General features: G+C 40.2%; 2 protein-coding genes across 3 annotated transcripts; one reads left to right on the plus strand and one right to left on the minus strand.

The window, feature by feature from the left end:
- Window positions 1–292: 292 nt before the first annotated feature.
- On the minus strand, window positions 293–11,520 carry cenpj (centromere protein J). Of its 2 annotated transcripts, none has more exons than XM_044019749.1 (19): window positions 11,407–11,520; window positions 9,593–10,019; window positions 9,146–9,272; window positions 8,783–8,875; window positions 8,231–8,354; window positions 7,410–7,515; window positions 6,590–7,324; window positions 5,643–6,471; window positions 5,353–5,485; window positions 5,066–5,231; window positions 4,514–4,645; window positions 3,814–3,951; window positions 3,485–3,599; window positions 2,894–3,051; window positions 2,665–2,754; window positions 2,225–2,365; window positions 2,051–2,135; window positions 1,499–1,619; window positions 293–784 (listed from the first exon to the last, which is right to left on the minus strand). In XM_044019749.1, the coding sequence occupies exons 2-19, from the start codon at window positions 9,983–9,985 to the stop codon at window positions 592–594; spliced, it is 3,879 nt and encodes a 1,292-aa protein (XP_043875684.1). In that variant the 5' UTR covers window positions 9,986–10,019; window positions 11,407–11,520; the 3' UTR covers window positions 293–591. The 2 variants fall into 2 exon arrangements, with proteins under 2 accessions (XP_043875684.1, XP_043875683.1); XM_044019748.1 differs by having other exon boundaries at window positions 2,894–3,054.
- A 791-nt stretch (window positions 11,521–12,311) lies between these two features.
- On the plus strand, window positions 12,312–23,211 carry ttf2 (transcription termination factor, RNA polymerase II). The gene is made up of 23 exons (XM_044019973.1): window positions 12,312–12,409; window positions 12,604–12,709; window positions 13,157–13,243; window positions 13,325–13,394; window positions 13,885–14,679; window positions 14,868–14,988; window positions 15,229–15,417; window positions 15,505–15,662; window positions 15,891–15,972; window positions 16,167–16,292; window positions 16,377–16,527; window positions 16,623–16,728; window positions 16,804–16,988; window positions 18,215–18,368; window positions 18,461–18,552; window positions 18,882–18,967; window positions 19,328–19,464; window positions 19,839–20,018; window positions 20,815–20,873; window positions 20,965–21,118; window positions 21,733–21,815; window positions 22,368–22,442; window positions 22,534–23,211. The coding sequence occupies exons 1-23, from the start codon at window positions 12,382–12,384 to the stop codon at window positions 22,676–22,678; spliced, it is 3,369 nt and encodes a 1,122-aa protein (XP_043875908.1). The 5' UTR covers window positions 12,312–12,381; the 3' UTR covers window positions 22,679–23,211.
- The last annotated feature ends 472 nt before the right edge of the window (window positions 23,212–23,683 follow it).

The following is a 23,683-nucleotide window of genomic DNA, read 5'->3' on the forward strand; positions in this document are numbered from 1 at the left end:
TGGCTGCTGTGAAAAATGCCTTGTCGTGTTATATTGTATTATTAAGTATTTAAGTTGAATTTCCGTTAATATTTAGTTTCCCTGCTTTGACTCCTTGCTCTCCTGTCTTTTCCTCAGGTTTTATTCGCAGACGTCCCTTGTTTTGGTTTTTTCCTCTTCTGTTTTGTTCGATCTGCAGATTAAACTCTAAAAACACTCAACCACGTCGTCCCTGCGGTGTTTTATGATTTTTATTCATAAAAGAACACTCGACAATTAACAAAACAAAGACAAAAATGTATTTTATATCGTCATCTAGGTAAAAAATAAATAGCTATTTCACATTTTTACAAATTAAAAAGGGTTCACATGTCACATTCATGCAGTTCAGTTTCAAGCCTTTAGTGGAAATAAATGTAAACAGTGAGTCCACGTCAGTCCCAGTTACTGTTAAAATATTATGTTCAAGTTTTAAAATAATACTTAAATAATTAAAACATTTTCAAGGGAAGATTTCAACTTCCTCAAACTTAAAACCGCGACAGGATTTTTGAATTTCCTGAAAGAAAGAAGAGCTGACCACACAGATATGAAGTGCCCTCTGAGCGTCCTCTACGCTCTTTTGTCCATGAGGACGTTGCCGTCTTTGTCCTTGATCCTGACGCGCCCGGTGGGGTAGTGGGTCTCCTGCCTGCCGTCACTGTAAACGGTCTTCACGGTGCCGTCGGGATACTCCCTCCTCTTGTAGTCGGCCGTGTGGATCTCCCTCTGACCCGTGTTGAAGTGGATCTCCTTGGTGCCGTCGCTAAACAAAGCAAAACGCTGCAAAATCACTCAAATCCTTTGAGATAATGTGGCGCTTGTTTTCCTACAGAATTACAGTGTAAGTGATCTATCTGTTCCATACTCGTTTTATGTTAAAAGTCAATGTTTTTCTTTGCTTTTGACTTTCCCCATTATGGTTCTAATAAAGGACTCTCTTATCTTGACTTATATTAAAACACGCCTTAAGAAATATTAATTTCCACTTAAGAGAACTGGAAACTTTTTACAAGGAACTAAAAATGTTTCTGTAGATTATTCTTATCTGTGTTTCCACCATAGTTAAAGACCTGGGAACATTTAACGCAATAACACAAGCCAATATTTTCTTTTTTTATCCACAGATTCAATTAATCAATATTAAAGAAAATCTCCAAAATGATTAATTATTGGCCTTTGAGCTTTGATATAAAGTGAGAATTATCCATTGTAACACAATCTGTCTGCTGTAATACCACAGCTACAGTAAAAATGAGAAACAATTATGTTTTGACTTGCAGCAGAGAATTTAATCTTTATTTTACCAGCAGCAGCAGCAGCTTGGACTGAAACTGCTGTGGTCCGTAGCAGCAAACGTCCACTAGGTGGGGTAAAAGGGAACGATGCACTGTCTCTAATGTCCATGTTGATTCTTTTCTGTTTTAAAATCTGATGAGAACTGTGTTGTTTTGAATCAGCAGCTGTGGTTGTTACTCACGGGTTGACCTGGATGATGGTGCCATCTGTTAACACGCTCTCCTCTCTGCCGTCTGGAAACAGGTTCTTCACCATCTGGTCCGGGAAGGTGATTTCCTTACGACCGTCAGGAAAGTGTTTTTCTAGAGCGAGGGAGAAAACAAAAAAAACAGGAAAATAATTTATTATTCAAAGAATAAGGAACTTGAATTAAACATCTCTAAGTTATGGTTAAAGGGGGATGGCAACTTGAATACTAGAGCATTTCAGTAAAAAAAACCTGTTATTTTTGGGTAAGAAATAATAAAGTCCACCCCAACAGTTATTTTTTGTTGTAATTAACATATTTTGTCGCAGTATCTGTTCATTCTGACTCTAAATAAACAGCCTCTGCTATTTCATTGTAACTTCAGGGTGTGATAATCTGGCACAACATTGATGCTCCTTCCAAAAAAAGGTGTAAATTAAGCAAATCTCATATTGATAATTCTGTTTTATTTTATTTTTGCTGCTGTAACATTTAGTCTAATCTGATCCAAAATGAGGTGATCGTTTTATGATCTTGTGCTCTCACCTGTCTGGTTGTTGGGGAAGTGCAGGACCTCCATCCCATCAGGGAAGGTGATGTGAGTCGTCTGAGCTTCAGAGTAGAAGTAGATCTGAGGACAAAGAGCAGAGCAGTGATGACGAGGTGTCACCTGACTTGTCCCGCGACAAAGTTCCTCTGTGGTTAGAGAGAAGGTCTCACCACTCTCTGGTCGGCCGTGATCTGCTTGGTGTCTCCGTTGAAGAACGTCACTTTGACTGTCAGTTCGTCTGCCGACACCTCCTTCCTGGTCCCGTTGGGGAAAAGGATGACGCGATCTCCGCCAACCAGAACCTTCTCAATCTGGAAGCATGAGAACCACAACTTTTACATTTAAAAAGAAAACACGATTCAGGACTTCACTGTGATCTTCTGGAATTGAACTAATCTGGGAAAGCATAATTTTTTTGATACCAATTAACCAGAATTTTGAACTGAAAACCATTTTTACATTACATTTTAAATTTGCAGCTCCCCCAATGGCGGAACGAGCTGCTTAATGTTATTGGAGAAGCAAAGTCTCGTTCCTTCTTCCAGGAACTCTCGACGGCTCCTCTTTTTGTGGACTATTTCTCTCCAAAATGTCTTGAGGACTTTCTCACCTTCCCGTCAGGATGTGTGATGACTTCCTGAGTCGTCTCTGCCTCTTGGGCTTCTCTGCTCTCTAACTCTGTCGACACAGAATCTCTGTTCTACAAAAAACACACAGGAGATGATAAGGAAAGTGATGAAGAAGTGATGGAGCTTCAACAGCTCACGTTTTTATGCTGCTGTGAAGACACCAACTGCCATAAAACACCAAAGGACGGCAGGATTATTATGGTCTCGTACCGGTGAGCAGTTTTCTGATTGTTTGTGGTTTGGTGGTTTGTCCTGACTCCTGTTGCCGGCTGTTGATTGCTCCTCTGTTCTCCTGACAGGTAGTGAGGAGGAAGATGATGAAGATGGAGTGCCTGCTCCTGATGGTCGTCTCAGGCTGCTCTTCATCCCTGCTGACGATGACAACAAACATAATCTGGTTACGGACAAAGAGAAGAGTGAAGAAATGCTGTACAGGATGAAATAATGGGATTTACAATTATTAAGAAGGTAGATTGTTTTCTTTTATATTTTTTAAATAAACAAGCAGATAATTCTGTCCATAATCTACCTCACTATGGTCATATTTGTAAGATTTCAGGAAAAGAATCTGTCAGATGTTAACAAATGTAGAAACATTATTATGGAAATTTTTTTTCCATAATCTTTAGTCAATTTTGAGTAAATAAGATTATTTTCAGTTCAAGAACAATACCAATGTTTTTCTCCATTCATAATCATCTGATAACGATAAATCAATTTATTGTTCCAGCTTTTTTAATCAATAACGATGTCTTTGGTTTCAGCATCCATATTATTACTGTTAAACTAAATCCTCTTTACCTGCGACTCCTTGACCGATCTCTGATGAGCTCCTTCTATAGGCTGCTGCTGCAGCGCCGCCCTGTGGAGGACTGCTGCTACTGCAGCTGCTGCTTCCTCTGGAGTCCAGGGGACTCTGGGAAAATACACACAAACAAATAAATAAATAAATAATATCCTCAATTCAATGTGGAAAATGACGGCTTTAGATGCAACTGTTTAAAATCGAAGTCATTCCAATAAAGAGATTTAGTTTTAAGATCAAACTCATGAAAAATGCAATTACAGCTAGTGTCATATTATGGGCCATTGATATAATAAATAATAAAAAAAGTGTCAAATATTCTTACGGCAAATTTCACTCCTTTGGTGACGGTGGACAGATTGTTGGGGAACATTCTTGGACCGTCCTTAGTTTCTTTGTCCTTCTCTGCACTCACTGGGGTTTTCTTCAAGGAGCTGAGGCGGAGCTTCTCCAACATGCGGATCTTTAACATAAAAGAGAAGGAATTCGGCGTGACACGGGCGGCAAGTACAAAATCACTTTTTCATGTCTTCTACCAATATCACAACCTTGAGTATCTACCAAGGCAAATATCAGACCGATATTGCTTCATTTTACATGTTTAAAACTACAAAGCTTAAGAAACACATTTGTGCCGAGGCTTTATTGACTCTGAAATCAACAGATCATTGATAAAACTATTGATCATTTTAGTTTCATCATCTACAGTACAGCTATTTTCAAGGTCATTCAGAAACATAATTCTACAACTGTCCAACAAAATGGCGAAAATCAAAATGGCCACAGTTCCGATCGACTTTTGTGTTCGTCTTGGTCTATAACATCAAGTACTGGGAAATTCGGTGGAGCTAATTTTTGGATCGCAGTAACAGCTGCTGAGAATAATTCTGTGAGAGACGGTGATTCTTTCACAGGTTCATTCTTTCTCATACAATCTCTGGAGTCATGATGTCATAACACATGTATTAATGTTGATTATTATTCATACACGTGAAACGATGTCGTGTCAAGTGTCGAGTGATCACCTCGTCTCTGAGTGAACTGTTCTCTTCACTGAGGGAGTCGATGTGCTGTCTCTGTCTGCTGTGTGACGACGCCCAGCGACTCTCCTTCCTCCTCAGCTCCTCCTGCAGGGAGTTCAGCTGCTGCTTCAACACCTGACCACCAGGGAGAGGAAGAGGAGAAGGTTAAAGGGCAGTTCCTCCTGATCTAAGACGGTGAGATGTACTTTAAGAACCCATTTAGTTTTCACAGGTCTTTGTTCTAAAATCACATGTGTTTAAACACTAGCACAAACCCATGTTTCAGAGAACTGGGGTCAATTTCATAACCTAAAGTTCTCTTTCACTCATGTTTCAGAGAACCAGGGTTACCTTCTTAACCTAAACTTCTCTTTAACTCATGTTTCAGAGAACCAGGGTTACTTTCTTAACCTAACGTTCGCTTTCACTCGTGTTTCTTTACTAGCATAGCTTCTATGCCATCACTCTTGTGTCTCCACAGACACCCAAACAAAATGACCAAAACTACAATTTTTTTTGCGGAATCTGTGTGTAAAGAAAACAAAGGAAACTCACCTGGATTTCCTCTCTCTCCTTCTTGTCAGGAATGGCTCTGGCGGCCAACACGTGCTTCTCGAACAGTTTGCGTTCCCTCTGCAGCTTCTTGTTTTCCTCTTTCTTGTATTCCTCAAACTTGGCCGACTCCTCTGCTTTCGTCCGCTCAAACTCCAAACGCTCCTTCCTGAAAAAACAAAATAAACAATCAAAATGCAAGTTTTATCTCGTACATTTTTATTTTCTCATCCAGAGTTGGTGCATGCATCTGTTTCTATAGATTAGAGTTCCAGAAACAGAAATATCACCTGAGGTTCTCCTGGTTCTTCTCGTTCTCCTGTTTGAGTTTGGCGAGGGCGAGGTTCTCCTTCTGGAATCTCTCGATCTCAATCTCCAGCTCAACCAGTCTCTCCCTCAACTGCCTCGACTGGAGCTGCTGACCTGAGGATGATGATGATGATCATTTTTAATCTCTTCCTCAGTATGTTTGGAGGTGGTATGTTCTTGTATTGTAAAATATAAAAACACAATAAAAGTATGAGTCTCATTTTCTTTATATGAAGAACTTTTGATATGAACTATTTCAAAAAAGACTCACTTGTCTCCTCTGCAGGTTTCTTGGACTCAGGAGCAACCGAAGTGGCAGCAGGAGGAGGAAGAGGTGCACTCTGGGTCTTTGGCTTCAGCGAGGGGAACAGCTTTGTCATGAGTTGGGAGGCAGGAGGAAGAGGAGGAGGATCTGGCTCCTGATTGGTTGACATTTCTGTGTCCAGCGTTACAACTTTACTCGCTGCCACCTTCCTCAACAAAATCTGCATCGGTGGTGAGACGCTGGCGGCCGTTGCCTTGGAGACGGGACTGTTTCTCCCGCTGTCGTCGTCCAGCTGGACCGAAATCTCGTCAACGTCATTCCACGTATCGTCGTCGTCGAACACAACTCGACCTCGTTGTGCGTCTTTGTCCTCGATCAGCGTGGACTCGTCGGCGTTGCCGTGACTCTCCTCGTCGCCACCTTGTGTCCCGTCCGATGCTCTGCGGCTGTCCTCGTCCTGATAGGACCACTTGTCATACGGCCGGTGAGACTGTGTGGGAAAGGAAAAGTTGCTGGGACACAAAGATGCTTTGACCATGACTTCTTCCTGGTCTTCAGATTCAGAGCCACTGCAGGATGAAGCTGAGTCCTCGTGTTTGTCCTGTTCCTCTTTTTCCTCAATGCTCCTCCTTTGGTTCTTCACTGAAACGTCTGTTTCCTTCACGGCAAAAGCTTCAGAGTTCACAGACGAGCTTTTACGTGGTAAACCGTCGCTGCTGCAGCTCCTCTGGAGTTCTCCTCTAGCAGGCGACTTGATGGGGGTGGAGGATAGTCGTCGCTGGTGGAGACCCTGAGCGACCTGCAGCTGCCGGTGGTGTTGGTCCATCTGAAGAACCTAAACAAGAACAGAACAGAGGAGTTGGACAATACACGATAATATCGTATTGTGTGAATTTCTAAAATCCCTGACATGAGAACATAGCGATCTATTGATATTTTTTTTTATGAAGTACCTTCATGACAAACGAGGAGTTGGAGGAGAAGGACAGCTCATCAGCTGCCTGCTCCAGAAGCTCAAACTCTCCCAGCTCCAAGTTTTCCAGCTGCCGGTCACTTTCCCAGCTCTGGAACTTCTCCTGGAACGACAACTCAAACGAGTGGACTGGAACTTTATCTCCTCCTCCTTCTTCTTCTGACATCGTCGTCCTGTCTTCTGCTGATTCCATGCCCCTCTCTTTAGGAGAACTGTAATGTTCAGCTCCTAACACGCCCACCTGTTTGGTCACAGGGTTTGGCAGCGTGTTGTGAGGCCCGGGCTTCCTCGCAGTCTGAGCAGACAAACCCGCAGTCCTGGTATTCTGCTGTTTACTTAGTCTCAACTCTGCTCCTTCTGTATTCAGTCGCTGATAACTCCCCAAAACTGTCCGCGCCGTCTTACCGTCAGCTCTGATGAGCTGAGGTGGTGAAATCAAGCCTTTCAGTCGGTTCTCTTTGTTCAGTATGGCGGTTTTGCGCTGCACAGGAAGCCTCTGGACACCGTTTGTGCTCCCTCTCTGGATAGCCGTAGGCTCTGAGTTGCTGCGGGACATCACTCTGACCTGGGCTTGTTGTGGTCTGGAGTCCGTCTTCACCTCCTTTTTCCGTAAAGGTGCTTTGCGATTGTTGGTAAATCGGGAAAGCCCCTCGCCTCGCTTCAGAAAGGGTCTCCTGGGCGGGGCTTGTACAGCAGCTTCAGCTACATCCCCGCTCTGTTACGGGAGGTGAGCGACAAATTAACACGTTGATCTTTCACTTAGGAAATCCGTAGATTGTAGAGATTTATAGTTTTCTGACCTGCTGTTGCCGTGCAGACTTCAGCCTCTGCTCCTCCAGCCTCAACTGCTCCTCCAGTAACTCCTCAAACGTCTGCTTATGACCTCCAATGCCTGGCTTAATAGGTCTGGTGAGGGGATACACATGGAACAAGAATCTGTTAACATGGAAGCAGCACCTGCTGTTACCGTCTTAAAGCTGCAGTGCGTTACTTTTTGTTGTTATGTTGTTATTCTGCCTCTGTCGGGCAAAACTATGAGACCTGACTGAGGGAGCGATTGCGTGGATACAGCAGCAGGGCAGGGGTGGGCGGAGACAATAAGCGTTTATCCTGTCAGTTTTTGTTAGCAGTAAAATTTGCTTCTGAAGCTTTTCATGAATGTTTGTAGTAGTAAGTTTAGTAGTCGTTACTGGTGGATGGATCATGGGAGATTTTGTTTTCCAGAATTTTACTTGACAGAATCTTAACTTGAAATTTGACTCTTGGGTCAGAATTGGATCACAATGGTTTGTCATTTTTAAAAATGACATTCCTATATAGAAAGTTTGGGAAACACTAGTATATAGCAGCAATTACTGGATTACTGATCATTTTCTAAATTAATTGTGAACTATCTTTGACAGTCCGTTGATCAGTTTGAGTGTTTTCTTTGATAATTAAAGCAAGACCCAGGATTTTTCTGTGAATCTTTACTGGTTTCTTTGCTCCACATAACAAAATAATCATTGAAAGTGTTTCATTGAAAAAACACGACATTTGAGTTTTCTCCCAAAAAGACAGATTAATCTATTATAAAAATAATATCGTTTTATTACAGAACAAACTATAGCAGAGTACATACCTGTCCTGTAAGACTGCATCTTCTTTTCTACCCCGGTTTTCAGTCATATTGTCACTGTAACTTGATACTAATGTGTCGTCATGCTCCTGAAAAACATCCTCGTGATCAGCGGAGTTCCACGTGTCTGTAGGAAACAACACAAATGATTCATAAGATTTTTGCTTGTTGCATTCACAAAACAACAACAACAAAACAGTGGAAAAAACACAAACACACACAGCACTGAACGGGTTATCATCAGAGACTGATTGACTCTCTAAAAAGAAGATGAAAAAGAATAGAGAAACAGGGCAGAGAACTGCTACGCGCTATTCCTGCAAATATACTTTTGGTCACTACCTCAGTTGCCACGGAAACCCCGCATACAGATCAAAGGAATAACCTGGTGGGTAGGCCGAAGCCTGTTGCCTGGCAAGTAGTTAAACATTATGTGAAAATTTGTTTTTAACTAAAATTCCTGCAAAAAATCATCAGATTGCCCTAAAACTGGGCTCAAAGAGTGGGTGAAATAAAAATAAAAATAATAATGACGATAATAAAATGCTTTCTCACCCTCGTGATCGTTGTCCTCCTCCATGTGAGTTTGACTTCTTGGTGGACCTTCACGCCTTGTTGTCGGTGAGAGCACGAAACACTCCGAGTCATCTAGGAAGTGAATTATGACACGGTCAGGGCAAGTCTTTCTAAAATGTGCAGCATTTTAAAAACTTATATATATATCCCATATCTCTGATCGAGAAGGAACCTGGAAAAGAAGAAAGGAACTACCACACACGTTTTCTGTCTGGAATACCTGCATTTGTTTACTTAGAACTACGTCTCTGACAATAGTCTGGGTTTGCGGTTCGGCCCTGCGATGGACTAGCTCCAGTGGCCCCCCATGACCCTCATGTGGAGGATAGACAATTTTCCTACCTGCTGTGCAGTCCTCGGATCCATTCATCATCCCCAGCAGCCTCTGCTGCTCCTCCTGCAGCAACAGCAGCTCCTCCAGCTGATGAGCCTTCAGCTGCTCCTGCATGTGCTGCTGCCACTTCCTCAACTACACACAAACACACACACAGTGTCATAGGCCCATAATGACAGCTAAAGGATGACTGCCACTCATACGATTAAATCGACATATTAACGGTACAGGAAACATTTCCAGAGACTTTTCCATCACTATTTAACCCTTGACATCATAAACAGTCTTACTGCGAAAACACTAATAATAGCAAAGCCGCAGAAAGTGTGTTTGTGTGTATGCAGGAGGGTTAGGTTACCAAGCCAACAGAAAATGGCACATTCTAACTTTATTCACGCTAAATCTACTTTCATTTAGTTTTAACAAACCCTTCTACTTAGGAAAACTAAACTCACCTCTTCTAGCTTCATCATTAGAGATGCATCCTGTGAGCTGCCTGCCATCTCATCCAGACTGTCCATGTGTGCAGGTGTGCTTCCAGACACTGGGCAGAGAGCGGCCACTGGGCTGTCACTTCCAGCCCTCTCTCCTCCGGACGAGTGGGCAGCAAATCCATCCACAGTGAGGCAGCTGCTGTCGGCGGAGGCGGGTAGAGGGGCGAAGTCTGAGGAGAAGGAGTTGTCCGGCTTTGCGGGCGACGATGATGATGATCCCGCAGAGGAGACGTGCCGCAGGGACGCGACCAAATCCGTGCTGGGGCTGAGGATCACGCCGGCTCTGTTGCTGCTCGGCATCCACCGGGCCAGGAACTCTGCCTGAGAGTAGCGGAGCCCGTCTGGAGATGACATGTTGACCGCGCCGTCTCAGGCAGGGCTGGCTAATCTGGGGATTTGAACAACAGATTATGGTGACAGGTTAGGAGGTTAATGACACTGTGAACAAACACGGTTTAGATCATGGCCAGATCCAAGAAAACTATAAATGGAAAGTGGTTTTACTGTGAATTAACATTTAGCTATTATCTAAGAATATTCTCTATCCTTTTTTCAGGGTAAATGAAAAATATAAAATAAGACATGGAACAGTAGCAGCACATGTGGATTTGATCTTACATCAAGACTCTTGTTTTTCACATTTAAAAATGTGTATGGATCCTTTATAACATTGTTTGGTTCCATAAGTGATGTTTTTAGCCCATTAATTCATCCTTTCATCTTCATCTGTATTTGAGAACACCTTCCAAATCACTTATAGATATGAACCAAATCACAGGTAAGCCGGAACTCCCTGCCCATGCCCATTTATAAATATAAAAAAGGTATATATTTTTAACCATAGGGCAGCAACTACCAATTATTTTCATAATCACTTAATCTGTCCATCATTTCCTCGATTAATCAAGTACTTGTTTGATCCACAAAATGACAAAAATCAGATTTAAGAAGCTGAAAAAACAGACAGCTTGTATTGATTAAATATACTCAAACTGATTTTAATTAATTATCAATATCGCAATAATATTGCAATTCAACAATATTTTGGTACGAATGATCATGACTAAATTGGCAGTTGTGAATTTATTTTACTTTCCTATCAAAATATTTAGATTTCATACATACACATGTAAATATTTTGCTAAATGAAATGTTCTCTTTCATAAACTATTTAAAAGAAGGAACCTGAAAAAGAAAGGAAACAGAACTATGAAATAAATAAAATACATTACAGACTAGTTTTTGTTAAAACAAATAATTTATATGTAAATAGACTCACTTATATCCTTACACATTCATAAAAGCTAAAAGGGAAGAATATCCATTGCATAAAACATCTTTCATTAAATTTATTTTGGATGTTTTAACTAAATTAAGTACAACCTACAGTAGCTTTACTATTTTTATTTTTTTAAAACATAGTGACGCTTTGTTAGCAAAGAATCTGGTTTATTTTCGCCACAGTCTAAATGTAGATAGAAATACATGTTTGTTTGGTTGATAGAAGCAAAAATTAAACCTTTCTATCTCAAGCTCCAGTTAAAGTTGTATTTTGTACCTTACACGTGATCTTTAGAGTGAAAATGCCTTTAAAAAGTGAATTTCTAACGTATTTTAAAGGCCTCGACTTCACAGCTCGATACTCGATTGTTATTTACGGTGGTACCTTTTAATTTCAGGCACAATAAACCTCAATTAAAGAGATGTTACGCTGCAGTGACAGCGCGAATACACCCAGAACAAGAATAAAAGTGGGTAAAATACATGGAAATTACCTGTAACGAGGGAGAAAAGCGATGTTACTGAAGTAAAAGCCTGCGTAGTAAAGCCATGACAGACAAAAGTTTCGAAGGCTGCCGCCATGTCAAAACAAAGCCCGCGAGAGTGTGGGTGCATTGTGGGTCATGGAGTTCATACGTCACATGTCGTCATTCAAACAAAAGGGCGTTTTATTTCGCACAGAAAGATAAATAAACTATAAACGAACCGCAAAAAAAAAAATACATCTGTATTTTATTATAAAAAACAAGACAAAAATCTAATGACATCCAGTTGAACAGCGCGTCCCTTAAATATTTCAAAATAAAATCATCGATCGAATACATGAAATGGTGTGTCCATAAAAAGTTTTTACCGTTTGTATTTGTTTTAATGTATTTGAATCATAATACTCTATTTTATACCGTACACGTGATCTTTAGAGTGAAAATATCTGTAGTAGGTTTTTAAAAAATGTCTAACGTCTTTTAAAAGCCTCGACTTCACACTCGATAGTCTATTATTATTATTATTTACGTGGGTACCTTTTATTTCAGGTACAATCTTTAGTCTTTATTCAGCAGCTGTTACACCACAGTGACAGTGCATATACATTAACAATATGAATATTATTTTATTATTGAAAAAAACTCAAAAGAAAATCTAATGACATCCGGTTCAACAGTGCGTGACTTAAACATTTCAAAAATAAAACCATCGGTCGAATACATAAATAGCGTAGTGTCCGTATTAAGTTTGTACTAAATGTATTTCTAAAGAAAATGTATTTAAATGGCGATAATTTAATTGTATTATGCGGTTTACTGCTAACATAGGCTATTTGTGTTGACCTCTTTTCGCAATCAGACTTTATTTTGAAGGTCGTACGCCGGATTTTCTTTCCGGTGATTGCGATTGGTGCATACCGAAAACACCGACATTCATATTTCAGCAACCCAAGCTAAGAGGTGAATACGTTGTGTGTAGAGAAAATGGAAAGAATTACATGTGAAGTTCACGGTAAGTCACATAAACTCAATGTCAGTTTTACATTTTGTTTTGAATTATCACTCTGAACGCTGTGCGTAGTTTCCAGAAGGCGTAGATACGTGTTATTTCCTGCGTGACAGTGCACTTCACTCGACTTTTAGTTTCTCCTTTGCTAACTTTCACTGTGTGCTCGCTGATTATTTATCCTCCATTTTCTCTCACAGGTTGTAACTGTATGTTAAAAACCGGCGTAAAAGATGGACCGAGTAAAGGCAAAAGCTTCTACATGTGCGTTGACAAGCAAGGCTGTAATTTCACTCAGATGACCAGGTATTTAATCTCCACACCATCAACAACACCCACATAAATTATCATCGTTAATAATTATTAAAAGTCTACACATGTACACAAATAATAAAATGCAAAACTGTTTAATAATGGCAAATGGTGCATACAATTAGCTTAACCTAAATAAACATACATGTATGGATCTATGGAACTTAATATTGGACTTTTTGCTGACAGTTCATTATTTATGATTAATCGGCAGAGTGATCGAGTAATAATTGGCCAATATTGTTCATTAAAAAACAGCAATTTGAATTTATGGCCACAATTTGTCACTTGTCAATTTGCTTTTGCATGAATTATGTTGTGAGATGGGTTAAGATTGTTTTGGCATCTTTAGAAAGTGTGGGTATCCATATGGGAAAATGTTTACACAGTTTCTGATTTTTCTGGTCTGCATTATCGTTATTGTCTCTTCCCCACTCCCAGCATCCCACCGTCACACTGCCTCCATCATGAAGACTCAATGGTGGAACTGCAAGCGCTCAGCTTCAATCAGCAGCAGCAGATCCACAGGTGACTGCACTGCACTGTACTGTTGATTGGATTGGATTTTTAATATAATATTTCAATATAATTCTTTTTTTTTGCCACCAGGTTGTTCTTTCGTTGTGTTGCTGGTAAAAAAGCAGGCCAGAGGTGGTGTGGAAATATTCCTTGGGCTTCGGTAAGACTGTCACACACATGTGTATTCAGATTTATATACTGTGTATATACAGTACTCATATTCACCTTTTTATTTCACACATGTAGTTCCATATCTGTGATAGCCATTTTCAAATCGCAGAAGGCGAAACCAAAATGTGTGTGTCTTTATTTTACACAGATCTGCGCAAATATCACATATTAAATCAGTATTTTCAATGAAAATTTAAAATTTTTATGTAAAAATCACCATTCCCTCTAACATCGTGATTCGTGAAACATTTGTTCAAATATTATTGCCCTACACCCAACAAGATAAAATATATCAGTAGAAGGTTACTGATATTTTTTTCCCCACACCATATGTGATGGAGAAACCACCGTATGAGATTTAAATCTGCTGCTGTGCTCTCCACCTTCTATTAAAATACTTAAACGTATCATTCAGTTTAATTTGGAAGTGGAATCAGTTTTAAAGAATCACATTCTATTGTCTTCCTTTTTTTCTGCAGCCAGAAAAAGAAAACAGAACACCCGACACACAGCTTCGGTCCTCCCTCCTCTCACCCGTCCGAAACCCCTTTAAGGCCCTGTCGTGCAAGCTGGACGGGGACAGTGAAGAGAGACAGACAAGTGAAGGAAGAGAAAGTGTGGCGAGCAGAGGGGCAGGAGTGGAGGAAGAGGAGGAGGAAGAAGAAGAAGAAGATGATGATGAGGAGGAGGGAGAGAAGTCAAATACTTACCGAGGGAAACAACTTCCACCAGGCATGAAGGTGAAGAAGAGAGTCTCAGATGAGGAGAACGGTGTGGAGAAAATGGCAGAAAAGAGTGACAAGAATCACTCTAAGCATGAGAAAACTAGAAGCTCTCCTCCTTCCTCTACTGTCAATCTTGAGAACATGAATAAGGAGACTCACAAGCAACCAAATCCCACTGAAACACGCGCGGAGAAACAAGCAGAGCCGACTGTGAGAGACCGAGTCTCTAAATCTTCACCCGGCAGCAAAACTGAGGCCCCCAGAGACTCTGTCTGCACCGTGGGCCCCGCATCTGATGACACACCAGCACAGTCTGAGTCCAGTCAGACACATAAACACCAAGATGATGATGATGATGATGATGATGACGACGACGACGTCGTGTTGGTGTCAGTGAAACCTGCCGCTCAGAAAACTCCCCCATCTGCTGCCGTACAAAAAACCCTCACCGCCTTCGCAGGGTTTCAGCCCGCGTCTAAGGTCAAAGTTCAACAGGGGAACACGAAAGGTCTGCACAGTCTGCTCTCAGCTCAGCTGCAGCAGAAAAAGGTGAGTGAACAGTCTTCTGATACCGATATCAGTCTTCAACACCCTTAAATACTTCAATTTATTAAGGAAATGACTGATTATTTGAAGATTTGAATATTTGACTATTGTCTTCTCTTCTCTTCTCTTCTCTTCTCTTCTCTTCTTTTCTCTTCTTTTCTCTTATCTTCTCTTCTCTTCTCTTGGTCAAGGCCACTCTGTCTGTGGTGAATGTGGCCGCTCTGCCAGACAAAGGAGAGAAGCTGAAGACTCAGGTCAAGGAGCTGGAGGACGCTCTGGAGTCTTTGCGTCTTACTGCTGCGTCTGAGCCGGGTAACGGAGATTATGACGGATTAAAATGATATATAACACATTTTTACACAAAGTAAATGATTTGTTTTGGTGAGAGTTTTTCTTTTGGAGCTGCAACTGGCAATTATTATTTTCTTGATTAAGCCATTCAATTTTTGGTCCATAAAATGATAAAATGACAGAAAATATTTAAAAAAAAAAACATGTCAACACCATGAAGATGCAGAAATACTGCTGTCGTATAACACGTTGTTGTCTCAGATTCTCAGGAGGAAGTCAGCAGCAGTGAAGCTCGTGCCGGCAGCAGTCACGCGATGAATCCGTTCAGCCGTCAGGGAGGAACCATCCTGCTCCCTGCACCTCCTCCTGCCTCGGGCTCCTCACAACAACAGGCTTCTGGCGGCTCCCTGGGGCTCCAGCTGAGTCAGGGCTACACTCAGATGTACGGAGGTGAGCTGAGCACCATCGGGGCATCTGTGTTCGTTCATTGTATTTATTTCACCGTCAAATGCTCTAAATCTTCCTCCTTGAATCCAGTCAATCCGCAGGTTCCGGCGTATTACGGCGGCAGGATGACCAACGACCGTCTGCTGGCGGTGAAAAACGCCACCAGTGAGACCATCGACCACCTGCACAAGTCGCTGGAGTCCTGTCCGGACGGCGAGGCCGAAGTACCGGACCCAAAGGGCATCAAGGTATCACCGTCTCTGGGTTTCCATCATCAGTGTGTCCTTTTGTCAAATGAGTTCGAACAACGCTGATTTAAGTCGATCAGAATGTATCAAGTTTTCTGGGAACAAATCTGTGTTAATATTTGGCTGATTATTATTATTATTATTATTATTATTGTAATAATATGATAAAGGCAAATATTGGCCTGATAACACTGCCCAATGAGAAGCATCATATTTCTATGTGTTCAGGTGACGCTCCTGCCCCATCAGAGGAGAGCCTTGGCCTGGCTGATGTGGAGAGAAGCTCAGAATCCATGTGGAGGAATCCTGGGTATGTTTTTATCACCGTTTATCATTATTCTTAAAGAGGTTACACTGCTGACAAATAAGAAAATCCTGATGAAAAGTGTGCGGGTTAAAGAGCAAACGAACCAGATCATGGTTTCTTCAACACTTCCAGACTCTTTTTGAACAACTTAAAAACCAATGGTTGTCTTGTTGTTGTTGTTTTTTGTGTGGATCCAGCTGACGACATGGGTCTCGGGAAAACGCTGACCATGATTTCTCTCATCCTCGCAAAGAAGAAGAAGGCAAAGGAGGAGGATGAGAAGAAGGAGGAGAAGAAGCTGGAGAAGTGGATCTCCAAAACTGGTAACGGGAACCTGTTCTCACTTCTCCTTTCATTTGGTTGAATGTGATTTATTTATTTGTTGTTGTTGTTGTTTGTATTTGCAGACCCCAGCATCGTGGCGTCTAAAGGCACTCTGATCATTTGCCCCGCCTCCCTGATTCACCACTGGAAGAAGGAGATTGAGAGACACGTGAAGGCGGGGAAGCTGACCGTTTACCTTTACCACGGCCCCAACAGAGAGAGGAGCGCCAAAGTGTGAGGGGGAAACATTCACACGTTCATCACACAAATCTTGGTGATTAAACGTTCTTTAGTATCTATAAGACATTGTGGTTCCCTCTGTCCCTCAGTCTGGCAGAGCATGACGTGGTGGTGACCACGTACACGTTGGTCTCCAAGGAGATTCCGGTCCAGAAGGAGGACGCGGACAAACCGGTCAAAGACTCCAGCGAGGTGGTGAGTGACATGTTTTTTAACTCTCTTTAATCTTATTTGAAAGAAAAAAACTTGAATTTGTTTTCGTTCCTTCAGCCGAAGCACGCGGCTCCTCTCCTGCGAGTGGCCTGGGCGCGCGTGGTTCTCGACGAGGCCCACAACATCAAGAACCCCAAGGTGCAGACCTCCATGGCCGCGTGTCAGCTGAGAGCCTGCGCTCGCTGGGCCGTCACGGGGACGCCCATCCAGAACAACCTGCTGGACATGTACTCGCTGCTCAAGTACGCCACAGGTTTTATTGACCTCTCAGACTCACAGACCTGCTACTACTTAATATCAACTTGTTTTGTGGTTTTAATTCAGGATGGCACCGTATTAGGGCTGAACGATTTTGAAAAAACATCTAAACGTGATGATTTTGACAGGAATGACATCATTATTCTCATTTTCATTTAAAATAAAAACACACATTTAGAGTGACAGCTGTGTGATATTTGTATTATATTCTCTTCAGTCTGTAGATCGAGATGATGGTTCATCTAAAGTGATATTTGATATTTTACAGTTTTCCATGAATTGTTCAGCCCTTACACAACATCGCTGATATCACAAACTCAAGTATCTTCCAATATCAATATCAGATATATCACTATTCTCCTTTTAGTCCTTTTTAAATCATGAAGCTGTTAACAACACATGTATGCTGAGTCATTTCAAGCAAAAGAAACAAAAATAAACACATCATTCTCCAAACTGTGTAACAAATATTCCTCTCTTATTGAGAAGAAATAAGCAGGTCACAACATGACTCGGCTCATGTTCTGTTGCTTTAATTGTTTAATAACTTTTTTACAGTTTACAGGATTTTTGGATTGTATCAGATTTTACATTTTTATTTTTCCCCAATATGACAATACCAAGTATCGCGTCGACTCAATAATCACTTAAGGAAAATCATCTTGGTAATAATAATCCCTTATGAGACTGAGTGAAAACTTGTAAGACATTGTTTTTTCCAACAACTTATGAGTGGAAACGTGTTTGGAGACATGGCCACAAGGTGGTGCTATTAATCAATCTTTCCCAGAGTCTGTTTCAGGATCCACAGATTTTCCCCAGCATTTAATCTGAGAATGATGTGTCTAAATTTTATAAAATGTTAAGTATAAAGTATAAAATGTTATTATGATAGTGATATGAAATGGCGGGTTGTTGTGTCGGAATCTTGATTTTTCTGCACAAATTTGCTTTTTGTCACAGTTAATTTTGCAGCTGGGAAACGCTACGTTAAGCCCCAGCTTTCCAAAGTCTTTTAAAATGAGTTTAACCTTCATTTCTATGAATATTACTGCAGTCACCCACTCTGTGAACAGCTTTTAGACTATTTTAAATGCTGTAATAGAGCATTCTCGTATTTCAGTTTGAAGAAATGTTGATGAGTAAATTCTCCTTCCCTTTAATGAAGTAATAAATCACAATATTTAAACTGTGTTTGTGTGTCTGTCAGGTTTCTCCGCTGTTCCCCTTTTGACGAGTACAAAGTGTGGAAAGCTCAGGTGGACAACGGCTCGAACAGAGGCCGAGAGAGGCTGAACATCCTGACCAGGACTCTGCTGCTGCGACGAACCAAAGACCAGACGGACTCCACAGGAAAACCACTGGTACACACACACACACACACACACACACTGAGAACCAAGGCCACAACAGTGATTCTTGATCATGTTTAAAAGGAACATGTGGAATATTTCAGGTGTCTCTTCCCGATCGAACCTGCGAAATCCATCGACTCAAGCTGTCCAAGGATGAGCAGTCGGTGTACGACGTCGTCTTCGCCCAATCCAGGTTAATCTAGATTTATTTTTCAGATTCCGAAATGGGGAATGGTGACATTTTTTACATCATTATTCTCATTTTCATTCAAAAACAACACATTTAACATGATGACTGTGTGATATTTGGGATTATCAGATGATTATATTGTCCATAATGTCTCTTTTTAGGTGATTTTAAATAGTAAAATAATCATTGTACGTATATGTTGGTATATAAATATGCGTCACATGCTGAAAAAGCTTGAAAATGGACGTTGAATGAGCTTGAATTTGACTGAAGCAACTGTATATTAATAAATAACCCTGTGAACAGATAAAAAGTAAGGAATTGTATTTTAGATCCATGCTGCAGAACTACCTGAAGAGGCATGAAGGAAACGACGTGAACAAGGGGAGAAAGTCCACGTCCAATCCCTTTGATAAAGGTCAGAAAATCTTCAGCTTCTTTTAGAAAATGATCACAAATTCTCTCCCTGTTATTGTGATTATGAATCAAAAAAAAACATTAACATGAGCTTTTTACAGACGTATCAGTGTCTGTGTTTGTGTTTACTGGTATGAAAACTTTATTCTTCATCGATTATTTTTCATTTTATCATCCTTAGCAGTGATAAACATTTTAGAAAGATGTGTACAATGTGTAAAACGTGTGCATATTTAATGTCTCTTATTTCTTAGTTTACGTTCCATAGAGGGTATTTGAATTGAATTTGTGTTTCCTTTTCATTTATACTTATTTTAATCAAGTTTCTATGGGTTTTATAATGTGTCTCTTGTCTCTTCAGTGGCTCAGGAGTTTGCAGGAGTGTCGCAGCCTGGACCTGCTGCGTCCAGCTCACAGCAGGCGTCCAGCACCGTCCACATCCTGTCTCTGCTGCTGCGCCTCAGACAGTGCTGCTGTCATCTGTCCCTCCTCAAGAAGGTACAGTGTGTGTATATATTTTTTATATATATATATATATATATATATATATGTATATATGTATATATGTATATAGATATATATATGTATATATATGTATATATATATATATATAAATATATATATGTATATATATATATATATATATAAATATATGTATATGTAGTAGATGTAGATATATATAAGGTACAGTGTGTGTATATATATATATATACACATACACACAAAAAACACACACACTGCTATTCAGTTGAATTTTGATATGAAACATTTTCTCCTTGTTTTCAGTCACTATTTTCTAATGTGGAAGTTCTCTACACACACACACACACACACACTAAGCAGTCAAACGTCTGCCTCTCTTCCTCTCTCAGACTCTGGACTCGACGGAATTGCAGGGCGACGGGATCGTCTTGTCTCTGGAGGAGCAGCTCAACGCTCTGTCCCTCTCCTCCGGCCCCTCGCCGTCGGCCCCCGACCCCAAAGACACCGTGGCCCTCAACGGCACCCGCTTCTCCGCGCGGCTGTTTGAGGAGAACAGCGAGAGCAGCAAGGTGGAGAACTTTAACGTGTCGGTTCATGAGCACAGTGTAGAGATTGTGGTTTAAAAATGTAACGGAACTACCTGCATGTAGATTAAGTAACAAACTCTTCGAATCACGAGACAAAGTGCCAGAGCTTAGAGGAGAGGCTACGAGATGCATTCAATGACTCTGTTAAATTGCATCATTCTTGGGGGTCCGTGGTGTTTTGAGCTAAGAGGAGAGGCTGCAAGATGATCCTTAATGATCCTGGTACATTTCCTCAATTCTGCGGATTCCACCTTCTTCTGAGTTTAGAGGAAAGGTTAACGAGATGCATTCAGGAAACCTTGTAAATTGCATCACTTCTGCAAACACACACAGATTCACACACAAGCCGATGCTACCGTTGCCACCTTGTGGTAATGAATGCGCCACAAATTTGATATCCATCATGTCACTCAGTCAATGCAATAACTGATGAATCTGAGATTACACTGTAAATATTAAGCCAGTTCTGTTTTAATTCCGGTAACTTGCTCTATAGTGTATTCTATTTTTTATAATCGTATTAGTCGATATCTCCTATATTGCACATTCACAGATGTGGAAATGTATGTTTATCATTTACTTTTTCTGTCTTTGCTGCTGTGACATGGTAAATTCCCCTATTATGGGACTCATAAAGGATTATCTTATCTTTAATTTTGTGCATTTTGTGCAAACAAAAGGCTACTCGGAACTTGAATGTATCACCTGAAGTGCAGGAATTGTGACATTTAAGTGTAATTACGCTGTGACTGATTCTTTAACCTCCTTTTGTTTGTAGATCTCTTCTATTGTCTCTGAGCTGAAGGCCATCAGAGAGAAGGGTGACGATCAGAAGAGGTGAAACAAAAGCGGTTTATTCAGTCCTATTCAATTATTCAGTTATTTTAAAACAGTTTTTTGAATAACTGTTGTCGTCTCTCTCGTGTAGCGTGATCGTGTCTCAGTGGACCAGCATGCTGCAGATCGTAGCCGTTCACCTGCGTCACATGGGCCTGAGATACGGCGTCATCGACGGCACCGTCAACCCCAAGCGCCGCATGGACCTGGTGGAAGAATTCAACACCAACGCAAAGGGACCACAGGTGAAATCCACGATTAAAAACACAAGATCCGACAATAAAATATTTACTATTGTTGACCACAGATGTTCTGATTTTAAACTTACAAATGCTGTAAAACTATTTTCACCACAATTAAGTCATGTCATACACTGAATATAGATATTATTATATTTTTTAATGTAAATAAAACTCTTTATTCTTGAGCTGCAATGATAAATTGATTATTAAAATTAATTGGCAACTATTATAATTTTCTGGGCAAAAACTGAACAGCATTTTCTGACATTTTGTGGACAATAAACTAATCAATTAACTGAGGAAAATGAACGTTAGTTGTAGCCTTACTTCACTCACACACTCTACATGAATTTGACTCAAAATAATGTGCTTTTCATGCATTTGCACTTTAAATTTGAAAATCTCTCTATATATATTGATTTAGATAAATGCAATACTATAAGCACTTGACTGTTATTTATGGCTTTTAAATTATCACTGAATGTCTTGGCTCTTGTGTTTTTATGTTTTTTTAGATGCATCATCATCTTTCGAGGGTCACAACTTTAATTTAATTCCGTTGTATTCCCGCACAATGGCGATAAAGTCTTATTGTGATTTCTGTTTTTCTGCCAAAGGTGATGCTGGTTTCTCTCTGTGCTGGAGGAGTTGGACTCAACCTCATTGGTGGGAATCACCTCTTCCTCATTGACATGCACTGGTGAGACACAATTATTGATCACGTCGTCTATGTGAGAGAGTGATTGGTTTAACTTTCTATTTGTTTTTCATTGTACAGAAAATGTTTTAATTTGCAGATGTTTTGCAGTAGATTTAAAATGTCTCCCTTGTTTGTTACAACGCCACCTACTGTTTCATGCCCTGCGTTGCTTTAAAACGTGGCGACATAATTACCAGCGGTGTTGTGGACACTGTCCACTGTCTCTCTCTCTCTCCGCCGTTGACGTGAGATTCCGTGCAGAACCATGATCGAGTAAAGTTAAGCAAAGAGAGAGCAAATGATGTGAAAATTCCAAGATCTCTGTCTCTCCAAAGAAAAATGAACAAAGACTGACTTTGACTTGAGGGAACTGGTCCTGTAAAGTCATTGAACAATCCTTGAATTTGAGGGAATTGGTCCTTAAAGTCCTTGAATTTGGTGTTAACCAAGGTGTGGGAACCCTGAATAATGCTACGGAGGAATTTAAGATCTTTCATGTGATCACTATTACTATTTTATTTAAACATTTTACACCTTGAATATCAATGACAGGAATCCAGCTCTGGAGGATCAGGCCTGCGACCGGATCTACAGAGTTGGACAAAGGAAAGATGTCACCATCCATAGGTAATCGGTTTGAATGTTTTTTTTTTATATATATATATATATATATATAATTAAAATAAGTTCTTAAAAGGTTCATATTTTCTTTCTTCAGGTTTGTGTGTGAGGACACGGTGGAGGAGAAGATCTCCACGCTGCAGCTGAAGAAGAAGGAGCTGGCTCAGAACGTGCTGTCGGGAACAGGAAGCACCGTCACCAAACTCTCGCTGGCCGATCTACGGATCATTTTTGGCGTCTGAGATGCAGAACAGTCCTTCATACATGTCATTTAAAAAAAATGAAGGGTATAATTATGGACACATATTGTAATAACCTCATAAATGTGAGGTAACGGCTTCTCCAAATTAAGACACTAGAGTTCATTTGTTCTGTTTTCTGTTCTCATTCGAACTACATTTCAACGTGATATTAGGCTCAGTGTGCTTTTTCTTTAATGGTTCTATAATTTCACGCCTTGTGTTTGTTTTTTTAAGTGTAGACACAAAGTACAACTGCAAACACTTACATTCAGCAAGAAATATGCACTAAAGCATCATTTAAAGTCTACACACACCTCTAAATATACATATATATATATACATATAGTGTTTGTATATGTATAAGGAAATCTTAAACTGTATTTTGGTAAAATATCACTTTACGGCACTTGCATGTATGCCACATGCTGATAAATGTCTTATTGTTTCAGTTGAAAAGAGAATTTCCCTCTTTTTAAATGTTTAATGTCAGGTTGTTCTCCTTTAAATAAATTTGATATTTTCTTTCCGTGTCACCTACTGTATTTACTTTGACTTTATTTCCTGTAGTAATGTTTTTTTTCCCTTTTATTGTGGCATTAAAATAAATTACCGTCATGGAAATTGCTCACAATTCAGCTTTAAATTTATTTATTTAATTAGAGAGAATTGTGTTTATTTGTTATTAATAAGGGAATAAACATTTTTGAGTAGTTGTGATAACAACGTTTACTCAATCACAACCATATATATATATGTATATATATACTATACTATACAAATATATATTACTATTAGTAGATCGTACAGTTAATCTTTATAATTTTCTATGTTTTTCTGTGAAAGTAATCTGTTGAAAATTATGTTTTTGACAGATCATACCTTTACTTGTAATATGTACTAATTAGTACAAATACACTGAAGTAAAATAGTCAGAAATGTATGAATGTGTCCAAATTTACTATTATATAAAACGCATAACTTGACTTCCATCTTTGTGTGGGCCAT

Source organism: Solea senegalensis, linkage group LG2 (genome assembly GCF_019176455.1).
Source record: "Solea senegalensis isolate Sse05_10M linkage group LG2, IFAPA_SoseM_1, whole genome shotgun sequence".
Classification (NCBI taxonomy): domain Eukaryota; kingdom Metazoa; phylum Chordata; class Actinopteri; order Pleuronectiformes; family Soleidae; genus Solea; species Solea senegalensis.

Excerpts from the sequence above, each read along its gene's own strand:
- cenpj (XM_044019748.1), bottom strand. The coding sequence starts at position 9,985 with ATGTCATCTCCAGACGGGCTCCGCTACTCTCAGGCAGAGTTCCTGGCC. Across the intron at positions 7,325-7,409 it reads AGTCTGCACGGCAACAGCAG|AGCGGGGATGTAGCTGAAGC; the intron begins GTCAGAAAACTA and ends CTCCCGTAACAG. Across the intron at positions 6,472-6,589 it reads ACTCCTCGTTTGTCATGAAG|GTTCTTCAGATGGACCAACA; the intron begins GTACTTCATAAA and ends GTTCTTGTTTAG.
- ttf2 (XM_044019973.1), top strand. The coding sequence starts at position 12,382 with ATGGAAAGAATTACATGTGAAGTTCACG. Across the intron at positions 12,710-13,156 it reads AATTTCACTCAGATGACCAG|CATCCCACCGTCACACTGCC; the intron begins GTATTTAATCTC and ends CCCCACTCCCAG. Across the intron at positions 16,989-18,214 it reads GACATGTACTCGCTGCTCAA|GTTTCTCCGCTGTTCCCCTT; the intron begins GTACGCCACAGG and ends TGTGTCTGTCAG.